At 41.9% G+C, this 20,693-nt stretch overlaps 1 protein-coding gene across 4 annotated transcripts in view; it reads right to left on the reverse strand.

Moving 5' to 3' along the window:
• The window catches only part of dop1b (DOP1 leucine zipper like protein B), a 150,884-nt gene that overhangs the window by 80,974 nt on the left and 49,217 nt on the right, over window positions 1-20,693 (reverse strand). For all 4 annotated transcript variants that reach the window (XM_043701242.2, XM_087992537.1, XM_087992538.1 and 1 more), the window contains 8 exons: window positions 19,425-19,548; window positions 17,521-17,630; window positions 16,111-16,225; window positions 13,360-13,474; window positions 12,195-12,314; window positions 7,851-7,959; window positions 4,447-4,668; window positions 2,365-2,998 (listed from right to left, as the gene is read on the reverse strand). In XM_043701242.2, coding sequence (XP_043557177.2) covers window positions 2,365-2,998; window positions 4,447-4,668; window positions 7,851-7,959; window positions 12,195-12,314; window positions 13,360-13,474; window positions 16,111-16,225; window positions 17,521-17,630; window positions 19,425-19,548 — 1,549 coding nt within the window. The remainder of the gene's footprint in view (window positions 1-2,364; window positions 2,999-4,446; window positions 4,669-7,850; window positions 7,960-12,194; window positions 12,315-13,359; window positions 13,475-16,110; window positions 16,226-17,520; window positions 17,631-19,424; window positions 19,549-20,693) is intronic.

Genomic DNA, 20,693 nt, shown 5'->3' on the forward strand with positions numbered 1-20,693 from the left:
ACAGATGGGTTAGACACAGATGGGTTAGACACAGATGGGTTAGACACAGATGGGTTAGACACAGATGGGTTAGACACAGATGGGTTAGACACAGATGGGTTAGACACAGATGGGTTAGACACAGATGGGTTAGACACAGATGGGTTAGACACAGATGGGTTAGACACAGATGGGTTAGACACAGATGGGTTAGACACAGATGGGTTAGACACAGATGGGTTAGACACAGATGGGTTAGACACAGATGGGTTAGACACAGATGGGTTAGACACAGATGGGTTAGACACAGATGGGTTAGACACAGATGGGTTAGACACAGATGGGTTAGACACAGATGGGTTAGACACAGATGGGTTAGACACAGATGGGTTAGACACAGATGGGTTAGACACAGATGGGTTAGACACAGATGGGTTAGACACAGATGGGTTAGACACAGATGGGTTAGACACAGATGGGTTAGACACAGATGGGTTAGACACAGATGGGTTAGACACAGATGGGTTAGACACAGATGGGTTAGACACAGATGGGTTAGACACAGATGGGTTAGACACAGATGGGTTAGACACAGATGGGTTAGACACAGATGGGTTAGACACAGATGGGTTAGACACAGATGGGTTAGACACAGATGGGTTAGACACAGATGGGTTAGACACAGATGGGTTAGACACAGATGGGTTAGACACAGATGGGTTAGACACAGATGGGTTAGACACAGATGGGTTAGACACAGATGGGTTAGACACAGATGGGTTAGACACAGATGGGTTAGACACAGATGGGTTAGACACAGATGGGTTAGACACAGATGGGTTAGACACAGATGGGTTAGACACAGATGGGTTAGACACAGATGGGTAAGACACAGATGGGTATTTTAATACATGGAGGAGAATGTTGGTGGCTAGATTACTAAGTTTCCATGTGACACAAAGATTGGAGGCGCACTGGATACCGAGGAGGATTGCCAGAGGATATTGCAGATATAGATATGTTGGAAAATTCGGCAGAGAAATGGCAGGTGATGCACTTTGCAAGATGTAATGCAGGAGGAAGTATACTGTAAATGGCAAAAACCCTTAGCAGCATCAACATAGCAGGATCTAGACGTACATAGTTCCCTGAAAATGCCAACACACGTGGATAAAGTTTCAAGGCGGCATATAGCATACTTGTCTTCATCTGATGGGGCAGAGTATAAAAATGGGAAAGTCATGTTGCAGTTTTATAGTACCTTGGTTAGGCCACATTTGGAATATTGTGTACAGTTCTGATCGCCACACTACCGAAAGGATGTGGAGGCTTTGGACAGAGTACAGAAACAGTTTTCCAGGATGTTGCCTGGTTTGGAGTGTATTAGTTATGAGGAGAAATTGGACAAGTGTAGTTTGTTTTCATTTGAACATTGAAGAACATGGGTGACTCAGATATAGGTTTACAACATTATGAGAGGCATGGATAGTCAGAGTTTTTCCCCAGCGTAGAAATACCAATTACTCAGGGACATAGGTTTAAGATAAAAGGGAGAAAGTTTAAAGGAGGAGATGGGAGAGGCAAGTTTCTTTTTGCACAGAGAATGTTAAGTGCCTGGAATGCACTGTCGGAGGTGGTGATGGAGGTGGACATAACAGCAATATTTAAGGGGCATCTTGACAGATACATGAATAAGCAAGGAATAGGAGGTTGCAGACTACATATAAACAAAAGGGTTTGGGTTTGCAAGACATCACGTGTCTCAGTCTAGGTGGGCTGAAGAGCCTGCTCCTGTATTCTTTGTTCAAACTGACTCGTGCAAAAATATTCCCACAGTATCACTGGGACGGAGAGTTCTCCTTGGTTCGGTCTCTGACTCTGTTTCAGTGTCAATGGTGAGATTTAAGGTCAGCTCAAATGTGAGGTTCAAATAGCCCCAAGGAAGGACAGAACAATAAAATACATAAAGTAGAGAACGCTTTGTGTGAAGCACATCTGAGCTGTACAACCAACATTCCCAGGTTCAGGTTCCACTGTCACTATCAGCTTATTGGTTTCAAGAAAGTTCTTAAAGAAAAAAAACATTAAATTGGAGTTTCTGTCCCCAGCGTGATCATAAACTACTGACAACTTCTGGAAGTGTGGACAAGGTCAGGGCATAAATCAACACTAAATATTTTAGTCCCAAATATCAAAGATTTCTTAAGACACTGGTGTCCTAGAACCATAACTCTGCAGGAATAAAAACTTTCACAAGTGCTCTGTTTAGAGACATGGGAGGTGGTGGTTTGGGTGGGGGTGAGGTTTAGAAAAGGAGGAAGAGGAATAGAAGTGGAAAATGCAAAAAGGCTAAAATCATCGACAAGGAAACAGACACTGGCTTACCAACATCCTGGAATGCAGAGCAGTAAAAGCTTTCAATCTCTTTGAAAGACAGGTACACTGGGAAGCTGCTACATTCCAGCAGAAGCTGGCAACAGGCAGCAAACGTCAGCCTGCAGTCCTCGGTCACCTCATCCACCTCCTGCAACATGTGGTCCACGTCCCAATTCTCTTCGCCCTTCACACCCTTCTCACCGTCAAACTGCATGAAACCTCGCTGCCGCTTCTTGGGTTTTAATGTCGACACACGGACAGTGAAGAAATCAGACAGCATTTGTTTGAACTGAGGCACGGTAATCTGCTTTTTGTCCCAGGTCTTCTTTCCTCCTTTAGTGTCCATTTTCTCATCCTCCCCCACCACACCCTGCATCTGACAATTGGTCCCGAAGATATATTTTAACGTGAAGTGTGCCAGGAGCTGCTGCATATTCTGCATGGACCCTTGAATGCATCCATTGCTCTTCCACACACTGCCATGGTCAGAATATATTCGGCGGTTATTGTCCTGGGACAACACTGCACTCAGTCCAATTCCACTGTCCTCAGATCGCAATGAAGGGAAGACTGTATCTGCTCCCTCTTCTGGGCTGTGCTCTGCATCAGATACTGTTTCAGTTATTTCCTCCCGTATGGGACTCTGAAATTTAACCATTAATAATTATTGATTGTATATTTTAAATCAGATTTGTATTTTGGCAAACCATTCATTTCTACAGAGTCTCTTCTGCAATAGCACTTTTACAGTAGCATGCACTCCAAATTTAGCACAGACATATTTGGAATAGTATAGAAAGAATCCTATCCACCTCCAGATCCTATTTTGAAGACAATTAAATGAATTATTGAAAATAAGATTTTTGATCTACATTTATAATTCAATGCAACACTGGTTATCGACACAAAAAAAAAGGCATGCCAAGTACTGAAGAATAACAGGTTTTGCACTCGAAGAGAAGGTTGCATTGCACATTTTAATTTACATTTCTTCACATTACAACAATAGCTATACTTCAAGTTACTTCATTCACTGAGAATAAGATCATAGAATCCCTACAGTGTGGAAGCAGGCCATTAGGCCCGTGTCCACACCAACTCTCCAAACAGCATTCCACCCAGACCCATCCCAGTGACCCTGCTTTCCCTTGGCTAATCCACCTAACCTGCACAAATCGTTTGGACTGTAGTGCTTCCAGATATTCCAGGTGCTTTAGACAACTTCTCTATGTCTGCTCTTTCTTTAGGTTAAGTTAAAGGAAGATGCAACTAACAAAAGGCTTGGTGTTGAGACAGGTTGTGTAATAGCACTGAAGCAGGCGAGAGATCTAAGAGGTTAAAGAGTCAAACTGTGAAAGCTTACCGGCAAATGATGATTCTATGATTGTGTTTGAAGTGAAGAAGAGGAAGCATGAGAGGAGGAGGAACAAGGGACTGTGGAAGCTTTGTTGCAAGAGGAGGAATTTCTTAAATTCTTGAATACTAACACCAAAGGACTACTCCCTGAAAATCTCAGGTGAAATCAGGAAAATCTATGCAAAACTGAGAATTGAAGAAGTGAGCTTGTTCTCCCCACACCACAGTGTGTGTTTACGGTAGAATTATTACATGTTAAAGAGAGCATCATTTAAATCAGATGTTAAAACTGAAGACAGAGAGCAAATAAGTGATTTTTGCCATGGTTATGATAAGCACAGCTGCATGGCTGCTTTGCAATACAGTGTGATACAAAGTGCAGACTCAATTCCTGGGTCAGCTGAGGTCCCCATGAAGGTCCTACCTTTTCAACTTCACCCCTTGATGGACACAGTGGCCCTCGGGTTAACCCCCACCTACCTCACTGCCAATAGTGTCTTTGTAAAAAAGAGAACAGCCCTCGTCTGAGATTATGGTAATACCTGCTTCCATTGTGACATGAAGTGTACCAAACCTAATGAACATTGTTATGTCTTCAGTCCATAGTTCAAGGAAACAGACCAATGGGGTGTGGCCCTGTAGATCCAAACTGGCTGGGAGGAGCTAACTTTCAGATACCTGGGATCAGACTGTGAACCTCTGTGAGCACAGCTTCTCCATCACTTACAACCTCACCTCAGCTGGTCTCCCATGATCCAGCTCAGCTTCTTGTTCACTCTGCGCCTCAACATCCATGAGTGCTGCAGGCAACTGAATTCTGCTGAGTATCTTGTAGCACATCTTCAGGGTCTTGGTGAGCTCCTGAAGACACAAGTTTTCCATGTGTTCCATCAAACATTGAACAATGTGGCACAGCATTTGTGGAAGATACTGCGTCTGAATTTCAGAATACAACTCCTAAAGACAAAAGTGAAGAGGTGTCATTAAAAGTAATCCATTCTAGGTAATATTAAAATCCACAAGACATGCTCCCCAACACAGACTACATCAATAGTTCAGAAGCAATGTTCCATTATCTCCAAATCTAATTCAAGTAAAGCTCCTCCATATTTACAGTACCTACATTACTGTACAATTCAGTATTGGACTGCTTTTTCCACCCTCTCTTCTTTCCTATCTAACCTGCTGCTGAAAATGCATAGTTTACAAAGTTACAGAATGATGTGAATATGAAAAAGAATGATGTCAAACGTGAACTAAAAAGAGTCTTGATCCTCAAAAAAAAACAATTTTGCACTGGCTGAGGTGCAGAAGAGATTCACCAGGATGTTGCCTGGGTTGGGACATTTTAGCTATGTAGGAGGCTCGGGATGTTTTCTTTAGAATATGCGGAAAAGGGGACCAGAGTGAAGTGTACTAGATTGAGTGTGGCATGGACAGGAATGAAGAGAAAGCAGCTATTTCCCTTATCTAAAGAGTTATGCTTGCTCATTATTGACTTAAAAAGGTGAAAGGCAGGAGGTCGAGTGTGGATTTCAGGCAAGTTTTCTCTCCATACACAGGGTGCTGCCTGGGAGGCTAACAGAGGCAGGAAACTCTACCTTTAAAAAATACTTGGATAAGCATTTCAAATCTCACCCCATTCAAGGTTATTGGCTAAGGTTAGTCTAGATAGGTCATCACCGACTTGATGGGCTGAAGGACCTCTTCTGCAGTGTTCAATTCTAAACATTTTCCTAAACCCCCATCTCATCATCTAGATTTGAGCACTTTCATGAGTTATTACTGCCACTGTGGATGCTTTCATATTAATCAAGTCACAAAAAGAGAACAGACTGGTCATACCTTCTGAAGACAAATCCATGGAAGAAATCAATGTAAGTAACAGAAACAAAGAATTACTTGCACAATAGTTTTTTTTTATTGGCTGCATTGTCTAAGTATAGCTGATTGTTCCTGTGAAAAATTTCTTCAAGCTTATTTTCATAGTGAAGGACACATCAAGTAAAGGCTAAACAACTCCAAAATGAGAAGTGAAGAACAAAGAAAGAAGATCATACTTCACCGGATTTTGGCATTGATTAACCAAAAATAAAACAGAAGGCACATCAAATTAATTTGTTTATATAAACAGTTAAAGGCAAAGAATGTGCATTTTGTGATGTTCACCATTATTTTGTTGAGAAGTTCAATAATATCTAAGTTACTTTGCAGAATATACAATTACCCAGGAAACATTCACTAGCTCATAAAGTGATGTTGCACTCATCCTTTGAGAGATACAGTAACATGACCATCACAATAAAGATCCAATAATGCCAAATCCAAGAACCGTGAAAGACCGGCACAATTATTCAATTTTGTTTTTAGCCAAACTTATAATTTTTCTTTTAGACACTTATTGGCCAAAGAACTGCAATCATTGAAATATGATCCAGACATCAAAACATTTTGATAAAATAACTATGTAAAGACATTGTAAAGATAGAAACACTGGATTTCATTAACTATATATATTACAAAGGACACATTCTGATAAATATAGAAGAGGGCATTAGTCAAGGTCATGTGGAAATGACATGTCAAAAATTACGTGAATATAATAGAAAATTTTTGGATAGAAAACCTGCTAACCGGTCGAAGGCAGAGAGTGGTGGTAGATGGTAAATATTCAGCCTGGAGCCCAGTTACAAGTGGAGTTCCGCAGGGATCAGTTCTGGGTCCTCTGCTGTTTGTAATTTTTATTAATGACTTAGATGAGGGAGTCGAAGGGTGGGTCAGTAAATTTGCAGATGATACGAAGATAGGTGGAGTTGTGGACAGTGAGGAGGGGTGTTGTCGGCTGCAGAGGGACTTAGATATGATGCAGAGCTGGGCTGAGGAGTGGCAGATGGAGTTCAACCCTGCCAAGTGTGAGGTTGTCCATTTTTGAAGAACAAATAAGAATGCGGAATACAGGGTTAATGGTAGGGTTCTTAGTCAGGTGGAGGAACAGAGGGATCTTGGGGTCTATGTACATAGATCTTTGAAAGTTGCCACTCAGGTGGATAGAGTTTGTAAGAAGGCCTATGGAGTATTATCGTTCATTAGCAGAGGGATTGAATTCAAGAGTCGTGAAGTGATGTTGCAGCTGTACAGGACTTTGGTTAGGCCACAGTTGGAGTACTGTGTGCAGTTCTGGTCGCCTCACTTTAGGAAAGATGTGGAAGCTTTGGAGAGGGTGCAGAGAAGATTTACCAGGATGTTGCCTGGAATGGAGAGGAAGTCGTACGAGGATAGGTTGAGAGTTCTCGGCCTTTTCTCGTTGGAACGGCGAAGGATGAGGGGTGACTTGATAGAGGTTTATAAGATGATCAGAGGAATAGATAGAGTAGACAGTCAGAAACTTTTTCCCCGGGTACAACAGAGTGTTACAAGGGGACATAAATTTAAGGTGAAGGGTGGAAGGTATAGGGGAGATGTCAGGGGTGGGTTCTTTACCCAGAGAGTGGTGGGGGCATGGAATGCGCTGCCCGTGGGAGTGGTAGAGTCGGAATCATTGGCGACCTTTAAGCGGCATTTGGATAGGTACATGGATGGGTACTTAATCTAGGTTAGAAGTTCGGCACAACATCGTGGGCCGAAGGGCCTGTTCTGTGCTGTATTGTTCTATGTTCTATGTTCTAATCTGTTTAGAGGTATGCCTGGAATTCTTTATTGACTGGCAGATTTTTATTTCCCTTAGCTATCATTTAATCACATTCCTTTGCTGAGCTTGGTATCCATTTTCTTTTTAATTATTTCTTCACAGACATCATTTACCCTAAATAACATTCTCCCTTCAAGTTTTGGAAAACATGCCCTCCTAACACTAGACTAGTGGATGGTCTGAGTGGTTGACTGTCACATGATCTCCAATGCAACAAATCTTAAAATGCATTTTTCTGACTTTAAAGCACTTTGGTACATCCAGATATCATGAAAGTGCAAGTTTTCTTTCACTAATCCAAAATAATTTCCAAAAACTCAAATTACATCAGAGACCGATTAGTACAACATGGAAAACATGATGTAAGAAAACAAACTAAGGGAATAATTTGAAGATTTCAAGTCAAATCTTTGAACACTGAGAAAACATTGAGTAGATAATACTGATTTACCAGTGGAATGACTTCCAAGAGGAACACTACCAGACAGCAGAGCTCTTGAACATTTGGAGGAGAACTTGGACGGTCATCCACCATATGATTTACTGGCCGAGATCTGTTCCTGTAAATCACAGAATATCATTCACGATTTTGCGCATAATTTCAACAAATGACACCATTTATAGACAGGAGCTTCATCACACAGTCAAGAGTTAGCAGTTATTGCTCTTTCAGGGTTTTTTTAAAATTTATGAAAAAACATCAGAAAATATCAGGCTTCTGAAGTTTCAATAATTCACAAATCCAAGTTTTGTTTTGTCATTTTACAATACTTGCTATCAGGAAGATCTGCCCAACAAATGAAACACAGAAACCAAATACTTAAAGAGAAACAAAGGCATATTTATTCATGCACACTATGTGGGCATTGCTGGCTAGGCCAGGATTTGTTCCCCTTTCCTAATTACCCAGAGGACAATAAAGAGGCAACCACATTACAGAGGGTCTGCAAACACAGGTCAGACCAGACAAGGATGGCACATTTCCTTCTCTCAAAAAAAAGGAAATTAAATGAACCAGGTTAGAATTAGGAGAAAGCAAGGACAGCAGATGCTCGAGATCAGAGTCGAGAGTATGGTGCTGGAAAAGCTCAGATCAGGCAGCATCGAAAGAGCAGGAGAACCTATTCCTGACGAAGGGCTTATGCCCAAAATGCAGACTCTCCTGCTTCTCGGATGCTGCCTGACCTGCTGTGCTTTTCTAGCTCAACACTCTTGGGTTAGGGTTAGGTTGACGACAATCAACATGGTCATCAAGAGACCAACTCTTTATTCCAGATTTGCCTTTTATTGAATTCAAATGTCACCATGAACTGGAGATTCTGCATTATTATTCCAATGGCATTACCACTAGTGTCACAGTACACACCAGCTGTAAGCAATGCACACAAACAAGCCGTCACTTCAGTATGTCTAATGCTCTACAGCATTCCCTTACGCTGCAAACTTTCAATGCATCTACATAACAAGGTACATGATATGGATATGCACAAAGTGCTGTCAGCTACTTGGCTACAGATCTAAAACTATAAAAGTGAGACAAAACTCATTTTCAGCTAGTAAACATTAGCTTCATCTGCCTGAAACATCTCCTCTATACCATAAATCGTCTGTGTTCATCCTCCAGTGGCCTATGTGGTGACTCTGCGTAGCACTGCTGCCTCACAGCACCAAGGACCCAGCTTTGATTCAAGCCTTGGATGGCTGTCTGTGTGGGTTTGCTCTCTCAGTCCAAAGATGTGCAGGGTAGGTGGATTGGCCATGCTAAAGTGTCCAGGCTAGGTATAATTAGCCATAGGAAACGCAGGAATAGAGGTCTCGGTTGGATGCTATTTGGAGGATCAGTGGGACTCAGTAGGCCAAATTTCCTGCTTCCACACTGTAGGGGTTCTATCATTCAATCCCTACATTAGTCCAATTGGCTTCTTGCCACTGATTCCATTGCCTGTCCCCCAGCCAACCCAATACTGTGCTGAATTTTAAAGCTTACTGACCATTAGATCCCATGCACACTCCAATTGTTTTTCTTTCCAAAGTTTGGAGATGCCAGTGGTGGACTGGGGTGTACAAAGTTAAAAATCAGGTTATAGTCCAGCAGGTCTGTTTGGAAGCACCAGCTTTGGGAGCGCTGCTCTTTCATCAGGTGATTGTGGAGAGTAAGATTGTAAGACACAGGACTTATAGCAAACATTTACAGTGTGATATATCTGAAATTACATATTAAAAAAGACCAGGATTGTTTGTTAAATCTCATCTTTTAGAATGACCATGTTGGTTTCAGTTCTTTGATAAGTAATTGGAAAACCTTTTTTAAAAGTTACATTCTCAAGTGCACTTTAACAATTGGTGTCATGTCGGCTCAGATAAGGTATTGAAGGTGTTAACTCCTGTGAGGCTGTCTGTGCCACAATGGTCAGACTGATTCTAATCTAAAAACAGATTTACAGAATCTTACATGGATTTATGCAGTGCAGTTTTTGAGCAAAGTAAAATGTAATTCTGCAAGTACAAATTCACCCCACAAATTTGTGTGTGTATGTGTACATGTGGGTGTGAATCGACAGACAGTATTCCCTCCCAGCCGGAGAACACTTCAGCGGTCCAGGACATTCGACCTTCGGGTGACCGTCCTCCAAGGTGGACTTCAGGACAGGCAACAAAAAGTGGCCGAGCAGAGGCTGATGGCCAAGTTTGGTACCCATAAGTATGGCCTCAACCGGGACCTTAGATTCATGTTACACTACAGGTGATCACTATACACAGACGGACTCTCGCATATACTCCCACACACACCCTCTCACCAACTTAAACCGCTTTACACTCACATACACCCACCTTTCTTCCTCATTCTTCCTCATTTAGTCCTGAATGGCTTACCCCTTATTCTTAGACTATGACCCTTAGTTTTAGATTTCCCCAACATCAGCAACATTCTTCCCGCATCTAACCTGTCCAGTCCCATCACCATTTTATATGTTTCTGTGGGAAAAGATCTGCCACCCTGCCAACCCATAATATGCCCACAAAAAACAAAATTGGCCAAAATGTACTAAAACACCCAGAATGCCCCAGCAAGGGACCAAGCAGGCTGACAAGCAAAACTAGACTGTACTCGCAGACAAGGGAATACACCTCAAGCTCCCACTAACAATGACAGAAACCATGGCTATCCCAAAGCCGAGGGCAGTTTCACAACCTAGCAATACCAAGGCCACATAAAGAACTGGTCAGACAGAAAGACAGCAGCAAAAGCATCATTCCCTGAACAAGACAATGGAAGCACCTCACTTCAGAGGAGACATTAACATCTACCTGCGAAGAGGAATGGAACCTTTAGAGCCATCAATACTGTCAGAATGTTGCTTTGTGTAGAGAATCATGACATTCCTCCGATAACTATTTTCCAATTAGCATCATTGTAATTAGATTACTCCATTTCCAGATATGTTGCATTTTCCCCATTTCTAATTAGCCTCATTGTACAGCATTATAATAAAAACTGGTCTCATCCTCAGCTCTGGGAAGAGAAATTCTGATCTACCTGTACAGACTGTCAGTTCTGTGTCAGCCTGGTCGATTTCTCTTCCAGTGATATCGCTTGTAATAAACAGCATATCAATTTCACGCGATCTGATTTGTGAGGTCTCTACTTTAATGGGCAAATTTCTCTGACAGTTTCTATAAAGATCCCCTCCCCCTCATTCTTCTAAATTCCAATGAGTATCGGTTCAGTCAATCCAGTCTTTCCTCATATGTTAGTCTTCCCGTCCCAGGAATCAGTCTGGTGAACCTTCACTGTACTCCCTAAGTAGCAAGAATGTCCTTCCTCAGACGAGGAGACCAAAACTGCACACAGTACACAGCAATATGCCCTTACTCCGATACTCAGATCCTCTCGCTATGAACAAGAGCATGTCATTAGCTTTCCTCACCACCTGCATGCCAATCTTCATAGTGACTGTTCCACCATGACATCCTGGTCTCGTTGCATCTCAATGTTTCCTAAACTACCACCATTCAGGTAATAATCGGCCTTCCTGTTTTTTTGAGACTGAAGTGGATAACCTCACATTTATCCACATTGTATTGCATTTGCTCACTCCGTCAGTCTGTCCAAATCTCCCTGCAGCCTCTTAGCATCCTCCTCACAGCACACTGCCACCCAGCTTACTGTCATCTGCAAATTTGAAGATATTGCATTCAATCCCTTTGTCCAAATTGTTAATGGTCATTGTAAATAGCTGGGGTCTTAGTACTGAACCCTGTGGTAGCCCACTCACTGCCTCCACTCTGAAAAGGACCCATTTATTCCAACTTTCTGCTTCTTGTGAATGGATACATGAAAAGGGAATAGAGGGATAAAGACCACATGCAGGTAGATGGGGTTAGTTTAGAATGGCATTGTGGTTGCTCAGACATGGTGGGCCAAAGGGCCTGTTCGTGAGCTGTCCTGTCCTATGTTGTTCTATGTTCAGAACCAAAGAGCACAAAGTTCTGAAGGGTCAGAGTCAACAAGAGACAGTGCTTGGGTAAATGGATAGCAATCACTGGCCATATTGAGCAGAAGACAGAGGGTCTTCAGATGACAAAAGACAGGTTACGTGGGTATACAATCATGGGGAGTCTTCAAAAAAAAAAAAGATATTTTATATATATGTAGGTATTGATTCACATATAAACTGGGGCCCTCCACCATCCATCTCCTGGTAAACCTAACAGCAAAATCAGAATGAGACAAAGGGACCACACAATACAAAGCCAATATAAGGCTCATGAACAGTGTACTCCATGACATTACCTGATAGAGTCTTCAAAAAGCCTCGTTAAATAATCCCACAGATAGTCCGTGCTCAGTGAGCTGATCAGTACATTCGCCGTCTTTATTACTTCTGAAGCATTTTTATTTTCTTTCATTTTGCTAAGGAAGGAAAATTAAATAATTATATCACGACTCTGATAGGTTTACAGAATCAATTGATGGAAATACCAGGAACTTCTTCAGGAATGAAAAAGAGATGAGTTTAGAGTGACTGGGAATATTTTAAAATGTGTTCAGCTTGTCAGTACAGTTTCAAAGATGAGTGAAAGAGAGAACAGCATGATTGTGAAAGAAATTGGTTAGACTACTTTTGAAATATTGCGTGCAATTCTGGTCTCCCTGCTATGGGAAGGATGTTCTAAAATTTGAAAGGGCTCAGAAAAGATTTACAAGAATGTTGCCAGGGTTGGAGAGTTTGAGTGATAGGGAGAGGCTGAATAGTTTGGGGCTGTTTTCCCTGGAGTATCGGAGGTTGAAGAATGACCTAATTGATGTTTATAAAATCATGAGGAGCATGGAAAGGGTAAACAGCAGAGGTCTTTTCTCTGGGGTTCGGGGGGGGGGGGTGGGGGGGGGGGGGGGGGGGGGGGAAAAGAGGGGGGCGGGGGGAGTCCAGAACTAGGGGGCATAAGGTTTAGGGTGAGAGGGTAAAGATATGAAAGAGACCTAAGAGGCATCCTTTTCACACACGTGCATGGAATGAGCTGCCAGAGGACGTGGTGGAGGCTGGTACAATTGCAGCATTTAAAAGGCATTTGGAGGAGTATATGAATTGGAAGGGTTTGGAGAGATATGGACCAAATGCTGACAAATGGGACTAGATTAAGTTAGGATATCTGGTCAGCATGGACGACTTGGACTGAAGGGTCTGTTTCTGTGCTGTACATCTCTAGGACTTCATGTAAGTTCCCAAGGATGACAAAAATAAAGTAGTAAACCTTTTCTTCAAGGAGTTTGTTTCTCTTCACACCCCACCCCCCTCCCCAATTGAAATAAATGCAAAACATCAATACAGGATGCAGTTTGAAAATTAGAGTCAGAGTCACACCAGCACCAGCTGATACAATAAAAAATATAGTATCATTTTAATCCCAGTTTTATTTTTGAAGTTTATGTATTCATATGCTAGTAGACATTTCTATACCTGATAAGTAGACTTTCATTCTGGCTTGATTGGAGATCAGAATCGAGCATCTCTTTGCAAATGGAATAGAAAGCTCGAACAACTTCAAGCAGCAAATCCCCAATGACTTGAGGGCCTAGAAAAGACAATAATTACTGTGACTAGCCGTCTGCTCTCATCACAGCGGAATACAAATCAACAAGGGTGGAGACGTGTTCATCCCAACAGTCCTTGTTCCCCTTTGCAAGTGCAACCTAGGGGGAAACTTCATCACATATCTCTCAAAAAATAAACATTATTTTCTCCTAATCTCAGAGGTATAGTAGTGCAAGTGGCTGCCACTTTGGCCCATTGTGTCTGCACGAGCCATCTGACTCGCACATTGTCCTGCATTTCCCCCCCCCCCCCCCATTATATTTAACAAACATGCAAAGGTGAACAAATAATCATCCAATCCCCTCTTTAATGCCTCAGTTAAACCTGCCTTCACCACAGGGCTACTGTGCTTTTCCAGACCCAACCCCAACTCAATGTGAAAATATTTTTTCTCACATTGTGTATCAAAATTGCTTTAAAACTAGGCCTTCTCATTTTTGATCTTTATGAACTGGGCATGTGTCTCCTCATATGCTCCTTAAAGCCTACTCAGGCTTTGAAAACTTGTATCGGATCTCCTCTTAGCTGCCTCAGGAGAACAGTCCTAATTTCTTTAGATAAGATTACTTACAGTGTGGAAACAGGCCCTTCGGCCCAACAAGTCCACACCGACCCTCCGAAGCGTATACCACCCAGACCCATACTCCTACATTTACCCCTTCACCTAACACTACGGGCAATTTAGCATGGCCAATTCACCCAACCTGCACATTTTTGGATTGTGGGAGGAAACCGGAGCACCCGGAGGAAACCCATGCAGACACGGGGAGAATGTGAAGGGTCTAGAGAGATATGGGCCAAGTGCTGGCAAATGGGACTAGATTAATTTAGGATATCTGGTCAGCATGGACGAGTTGGACCCAAGGGAGAGTCGCCTGAGGCGGGAATTGAACCCAGGTCTCTGGCGCTGTGAGACAGCAGTGCTAACCACTGTGCCACCGTGCCGCCCACCGTCTACCTTTATCACTGAAGCTTCTCATTCCTGGAACCATTCTTGTCAATCTCTTCTGCAATCGATCCAATTTGCTCACATGTTTCATAAAGTGGCATCCCAGAGCTACACACAATTCTTCAGCTGAAGCCTATCAAAGCTCCTGTTTAATTTCAACATAACCTCCTTGCCCAGGAAGCTGTATGCTTTATTAACTGCCCTCTATCGCCGTCCTACCATCTTCAATGACAAAGAGCACATGTACACCCAGATCCCTCTGTCCCTGCACCCCTTAATCATTGTAGTTGAACTGCAAAGTACTCTACAATATCGCCACTCCAATTGCTGTCCTCCTTCCTTTTCATCCAAAATATGTTCAATATTACCACGCACATTTTCCACCATTATCCATTTGGCAATTGGGTTACTTTTGAAACTATTCAGTCTGAAATTTCCGATAAAATATTTGCTCGAAATATCCCAGTTTACATTTAACACAAGAAATTGTGATTTATGTAGATTACCAAATTTTACTTAGAGTCATGTACAACACAGAAACAGACCCTTGGGTCCAACTCGTCCATGCTGACCAGATATCCTAAATTAATCTAGTCCCATTTGCCAGCACTTGGCCCATATCTCTCTAAACCCTTCCTATTCATATACCCATCCGGATGCCTTTCAAATGTTGCAATTGTACCAGCCTCCACCACTTCCTCTGGCAGCTCATTCCATACACGCACCACCCTCTGAGTAAAAAGGTTGCCCTTTAGGTCCCTTTTATATGTTTACCCTTTCACCCTAAACCTATGCCCTCCAGCCTGGACTCTACCACACCACCAGGTCCCTAACAGTGTATTGCAACAGGGCTAACCACTCAGCCAGTCTGCCACTGTAGAGCTGGAAGGCAAAGCAACTTAGGCCTTCTGTTTACACTGGAATATAGTGCATCAACTCCTCAAGCTACAGACCACTCTATGAAGATTGCTTTTCTAGCTATGTTGCAGATCTCCCTTCCTTCTTTATTGGTGCCACTGAACTGGCTCTGCTCTTTCCCCAAAGGAAGCTAGGAGGTTTGAAAGAGCCGAAGAGTCGTTAGACACTCAGTCTTTTTCCATTCTGTTGATGAGAGAGTAGATCACCCCTTCAATTGCCTACTTGCAACCCATTGATGTGAACCACCTCAAACTCATCGTGAAAGTCATCATTTCTTTCTGGTGTAATAAACTATCTCCACCTCAAGTTGAGATTCTGAGTTCAAATGATCCATTATAGAGTTTCAAAAATTCAAATCCAAATTTATTTTAATTTCATTTATTACAGATCAATTCCTTAATTTAGAAAAATACATTTGACAAGGGACAGCATGGTGGATGAGTGGTTAGCATTGCTGCCTCACAGTGCCAGGGACTCAAGTTCGATTCCACTCTGGTTTGTGCAGAGTTTGCATGTTCCCCCTGTGTCTGTGTTGGTTTCCTCCCACAGTCCAAAGACGTGGAGGTTGACCATGGGAAATGCCGTATGATAGGGTAAGAGAGTGGGTCTGGGTGGAATGTTCTTCAGAAAGTCAGTGCAGACCTGATTAACTAAAATGGTCTGCTTCCACACTGTCAGGATTCTATGATGATTTAACAGGAGCATTCTTCAAACGCATGTATAAACATGTAAATCACTTGTTAACTTACCTAAATCGGGTTTATCAAGCAGACTTATCAAAATACGAAAGGGCTTCTGATGTGCTTGCGGTCCATGTTCCTGATCTGGCTCAGGGTTCACTTGATGCAATGTTCTTATCAATGCCTGGAGACAAAAGCAGACTGCTTCTGAGGACAACAAACACTTCCTCCTGCATAATATATTTTCCAGAGCATATGTATTAGTGCTGACTAACTAAATTTACAGTTCTTGAAGAACTCCAATTAAACCACACCCAAAACCTTGAATGCGGAAAAAAAAGATATATGCATTTCACCTTCATTGGTATCAATGAGGGGTAACTATCTCTTTACCACTTGCTTCACAATAAAGTGAGACACTCACTCAAATGTCACTACCTCCCTTTTTGCTGCAAGGTTACATCTACATTTCCCTGAGGTATAAGGGGAGATGGTAATCCAGAGGCAGAGAGTAATGGTCGAGGGACATGAAATCAAATCCTACCACAGTACCTGGTGGAATTTAAATTCAATAATTAAATGGAAAATAAGGTTCATCTCATCAATAGTGACCAAGACAACTACCATTGATCATTGTGAAAACCCTTCTGGCTCACGAATGTCTCTTCAGGAGAAGAAACCTATTATCCTCATTCATCTGGCTGATACATGACTAAACACAGCAACGTGATTGGCTTTTCTGAAAGCAGTAGAGAGTCACTCAGTTCAAGGTAATTAAGGATAGGCAACAAATGCTGGCCTTGCCAGGAACACACACATCCCATGGAAGTATAGAAAAAAAAAATGCTGTATTCCCACAGAACATATATGCTGTGAAGATTGCTCCACACATCGGTGTATATTACATTATGGCTGTGAAAACACTTAGCCCAGCAAAAAAAAAAAATTGGACATGGTATTATGAAAGTACAAATCTAACATTTCGTTGAAGAATTGCTGGTAGATTTGTCATAGCTCAGCAAAAGCAGCACGGTGGCCCAGTGATTAGCACTGCTGCCTCACAGTGCCAGCGACCCGGGGTTCGATTCCCGCCTCGGGTGACTGTATGTGTGGAGTTTGCATATTCTCCCAATGTCTGCATGGGTTTCCTCTGGGTGCCCCAGTTTCCTCCCACATTCCAAAGATGCGCAGGTTAGGTGAACTGGCCATGTTAAGTTGCCCATAGTGTTCAGGGATGTATAGGTAAGGTGCATTAGTCAGGGTAAACAGAGTAACAGGGTAGGGGAATGGGTCTGGGTGGGATACTCTACATAGGGTTGGTGTGGACTTGTTGGGCTGAAGGGCCGGTTTCCACACTGTAGGGATTCTATGAAAACAAAATTTAACTACATTGTTTACCAAATAACTTTGGGCAGATGAAGCGCGAATCCAAATTTGACAATATCTCACGAAGAATGATATTTCTCAAACTATACTTACTCGAACTAGCAAGTCCTTGGAATGTTTCTCAAAATAAGCCTTGGCACAATCTTCAGGGGAAGTGGAGGGGTCTGTATCTGCAGTCATGTGGCCTCCTTTGATATCGGTCCCTGAAAGGATCACCATGAACCATTATTATTAATGCCAACAGAACACACGTAGGCGTGGGGAATTAAATCATTGCTTAAATTATCTGACCGAAATACAGATATATATGGAAAACATTCTTTATCAGCATGAATACACCGAATAGCCACATAGCTGTTTATGAAAAAGTACATGGAAGCATTTAGAAACTTGCATTCCAAAAATATCTGGTGTTGATAATCTGAATTTTAGATTGGTTCACATGTACATACTCAGTGGTAAATTGCTTGTCAAATAAAAGCTAGATACCAATTTTCAGATGAATGCATAATTTACTGAATTATTCGTATAAAAGAAAAACAGACAGGAAATCTTAAATGATGTTCTTAAGGTCCACCCCACCACCCACATGTATCCCCTCATCTCCCCAGTATTTCTGAAGAAGAGCTTATGCCCGAAATGTCAATTCTGCTGCTCCTTGGATGCTGCCTGATCTGCAGTGTTTTTGCAGCACCACACTTTTTGACTCTCAGTATTCTATTTCCACCAGAATGTCTGAGCTGTGAAGCACTAACTTAAATCTTCCCTTTGAGTTTTAACTGCATGTAAAGTTTCCACACAATGTTTCCCTGAATCATCCAACTGATATTACAAGAGTACAATCTCTGTGCAAATCAAAACTACTCCAATTTTTTCATCAGATAAGGAACTAAAAGGTCTGGTGTACATTCCTCGACAACAGTCTTGCAGCCAGATGTACCATAAAGGCAGGGATCAGAAGCTGATCATTTTTCCAACGTTGCTATCTCACTTCTGTCCTGCAATTCCAGTTGATGGATTTTGAGTCTCTTGAAGTCTGGGAAACCTGCCTCCAGCATACGTGGCTGAGTGTGGCAGCTCAGCTAGTCAGCTAAAGAGGCCCACCCCACTTTCCAGAGGGATTGTCCACTAGCTCAGTGTAAAGATCCTGTTTTCCTCATTACAACACATTGCTCTTAATGCCCTCTCTAATTCAGTCAAGTTGCTAACATCCTCCTAGACCATAGGGCAGAGAGCGCGAGCGGAGAGGGAAGAGAGAAAAAAAAGAGGAAGAGGAAAAAAAAGGGAAAAAAAAAAGAAAGAAAAATGGAAAAAAAAAAGAAGAGGAAAAAAGGAAAAGAAAAGGGAAAAAGAGAAAAAAGAAGAAAAAAAAAAGAGAAAGAGGAAACAGAAAGAAACGCAACTGGTGGTAGTTTAACCTGTGGGTTGCCCCATAACAGGCTGAAAGAAGGGGGTCCTTCATGGTTACCTCAGTCAGTGCATTACCACCCACATTGTTGGCTTCACTCTACATTGCAAACCAGGCTTCCTGCCAACAGAGGTAACCGACCTCCACGGTTTATAACACACTGATAAATCCTATAACCTTGACATCATCACGAAGCTCAGAAATCTCTGTTTAAATAAACAAAAGTGGAAATGATTGGAATACACAGTTGGAAACCCATTCACCTTTCCAGAAACCCATACATTTAACAAGAATAAACAGTCAGGCCCCAGGATGGCTGGATAACCAAACTCAGGGCTATGGGACAAATTCGGTACTTTGGAAGGTAGCCAAGAGCTCATACATCTTTCTTGCTTTCAAGACTTTTCCAATGTTATTCTTTGACTTGACTTGTCAGAAGAAACAACTTAGCAACCATAGTACTTAATGACCACTTAACTGGGTGATGGTCTTGTGGTATTATTACTGAATTAGGAATCTGGAAACCCAGGTAACCCAACACATAAATCCTGGATTTAACTTTCAAGTTTCTTTTTGTCAGCAAACATACCCAAGAGCCACGCATACAGACGTCTATTCAAGGACATGTCTCTTCTCAGTACAGTGTGGAGTGCAGCAGACAGAACAAGCACCATGTCTCTCCTCACCATTGGGATGACACAAGTATTGGGATCCTTGCAGAAAAAGAAACATAACCATCAATTGCAAATGTCTGTATAAAAAAAGAATGCTGAGTGTCAGTCAGAAACCACTTTATTGTGGTATTTGCAAAACATTGTTATTCATAATTATGAGGCTCTTAAAAATTTTACCGTTGATTACAAACAAGTGAGCTGAACTTAGACAGCACATTTTACCCTCTGAACATTCTAAAGTGCTTCCTAATTCAGATAATCCTTCAGAAATTAAGCAGATATGCAACTAATCTGTACTAAATTAATCCCACAAGCCCCAAGTAGTTGAATTCAAGAAATGACTAAATGACTTTTGTTTTGATTGCACTGGTTAACAGAGGAATGTTGATGAGAGTGCTCCAGGATGTTTTATGTCCATCTGAAAAAGCACCAGAGCCTCATCTGAAAGGTTGCACCAAATCCATGTTGGAACCAGAACCACAAGTTCTTACACCATAAAGTGATTGCACAATCAACTGAGGCAAGTAAACAGCAATTGTCAAGATTTGCCTTCAAGGAATTTTTCAATTCAAAGACTCACATTTCTCTAGCACTTTTCAAGACTACCAGCTGTCTCCAAATGCTTAACAGCCAATGAAGCATTTTGGAACTTGAACAGGAAACACTATTTCAAGTGTTGTAACACAGCTGTCAATTAATACTCCGCAAATCCCCACAAACAGCAATGTTATAATAACTCTTTAAAATGCTGTTTGAGGGATGAATATTGGCCAGACTACCAAGAATTGTTATTCTTCAGAATAACGGCACGGGGTCTTTCACATCCAATCCTGTAGGCAGATGGAGCTCATTTCATTTCTCATCTGAGAGATGTTACCTTTGACAGCGCAGCACTGCACTCGAAAGTCAGCCTTGATAATGCTCAATTTTAAGAAAAGCAAATATGATATTAAGAGCAATTTATATTTTAGCCCAAAGGTTACTAATTGTAAAATCATTGCCAGTTGAGGAGAACATAAATCTAACTTTAAGGAGGTTCTTATAGGGAAGTAGTAGTCAGAAGGCTAGAGTTCAACTCCCATCTGCCTCAGAGGTGTGTCATAAGTTGCCTGAACAGGCTGATATCTAAAACTATCTCCATGGCGATACCCCAAAACCCAAATGTTTTAGACACATATAATTTC

The sequence above is a fragment of the Chiloscyllium plagiosum genome, unplaced genomic scaffold, assembly GCF_037043375.1.
Source record: "Chiloscyllium plagiosum isolate Xiang-an unplaced genomic scaffold, Cpla_swu_hap1 HiC_scaffold_12, whole genome shotgun sequence".
Lineage (NCBI taxonomy): Eukaryota > Metazoa > Chordata > Chondrichthyes > Orectolobiformes > Hemiscylliidae > Chiloscyllium > Chiloscyllium plagiosum.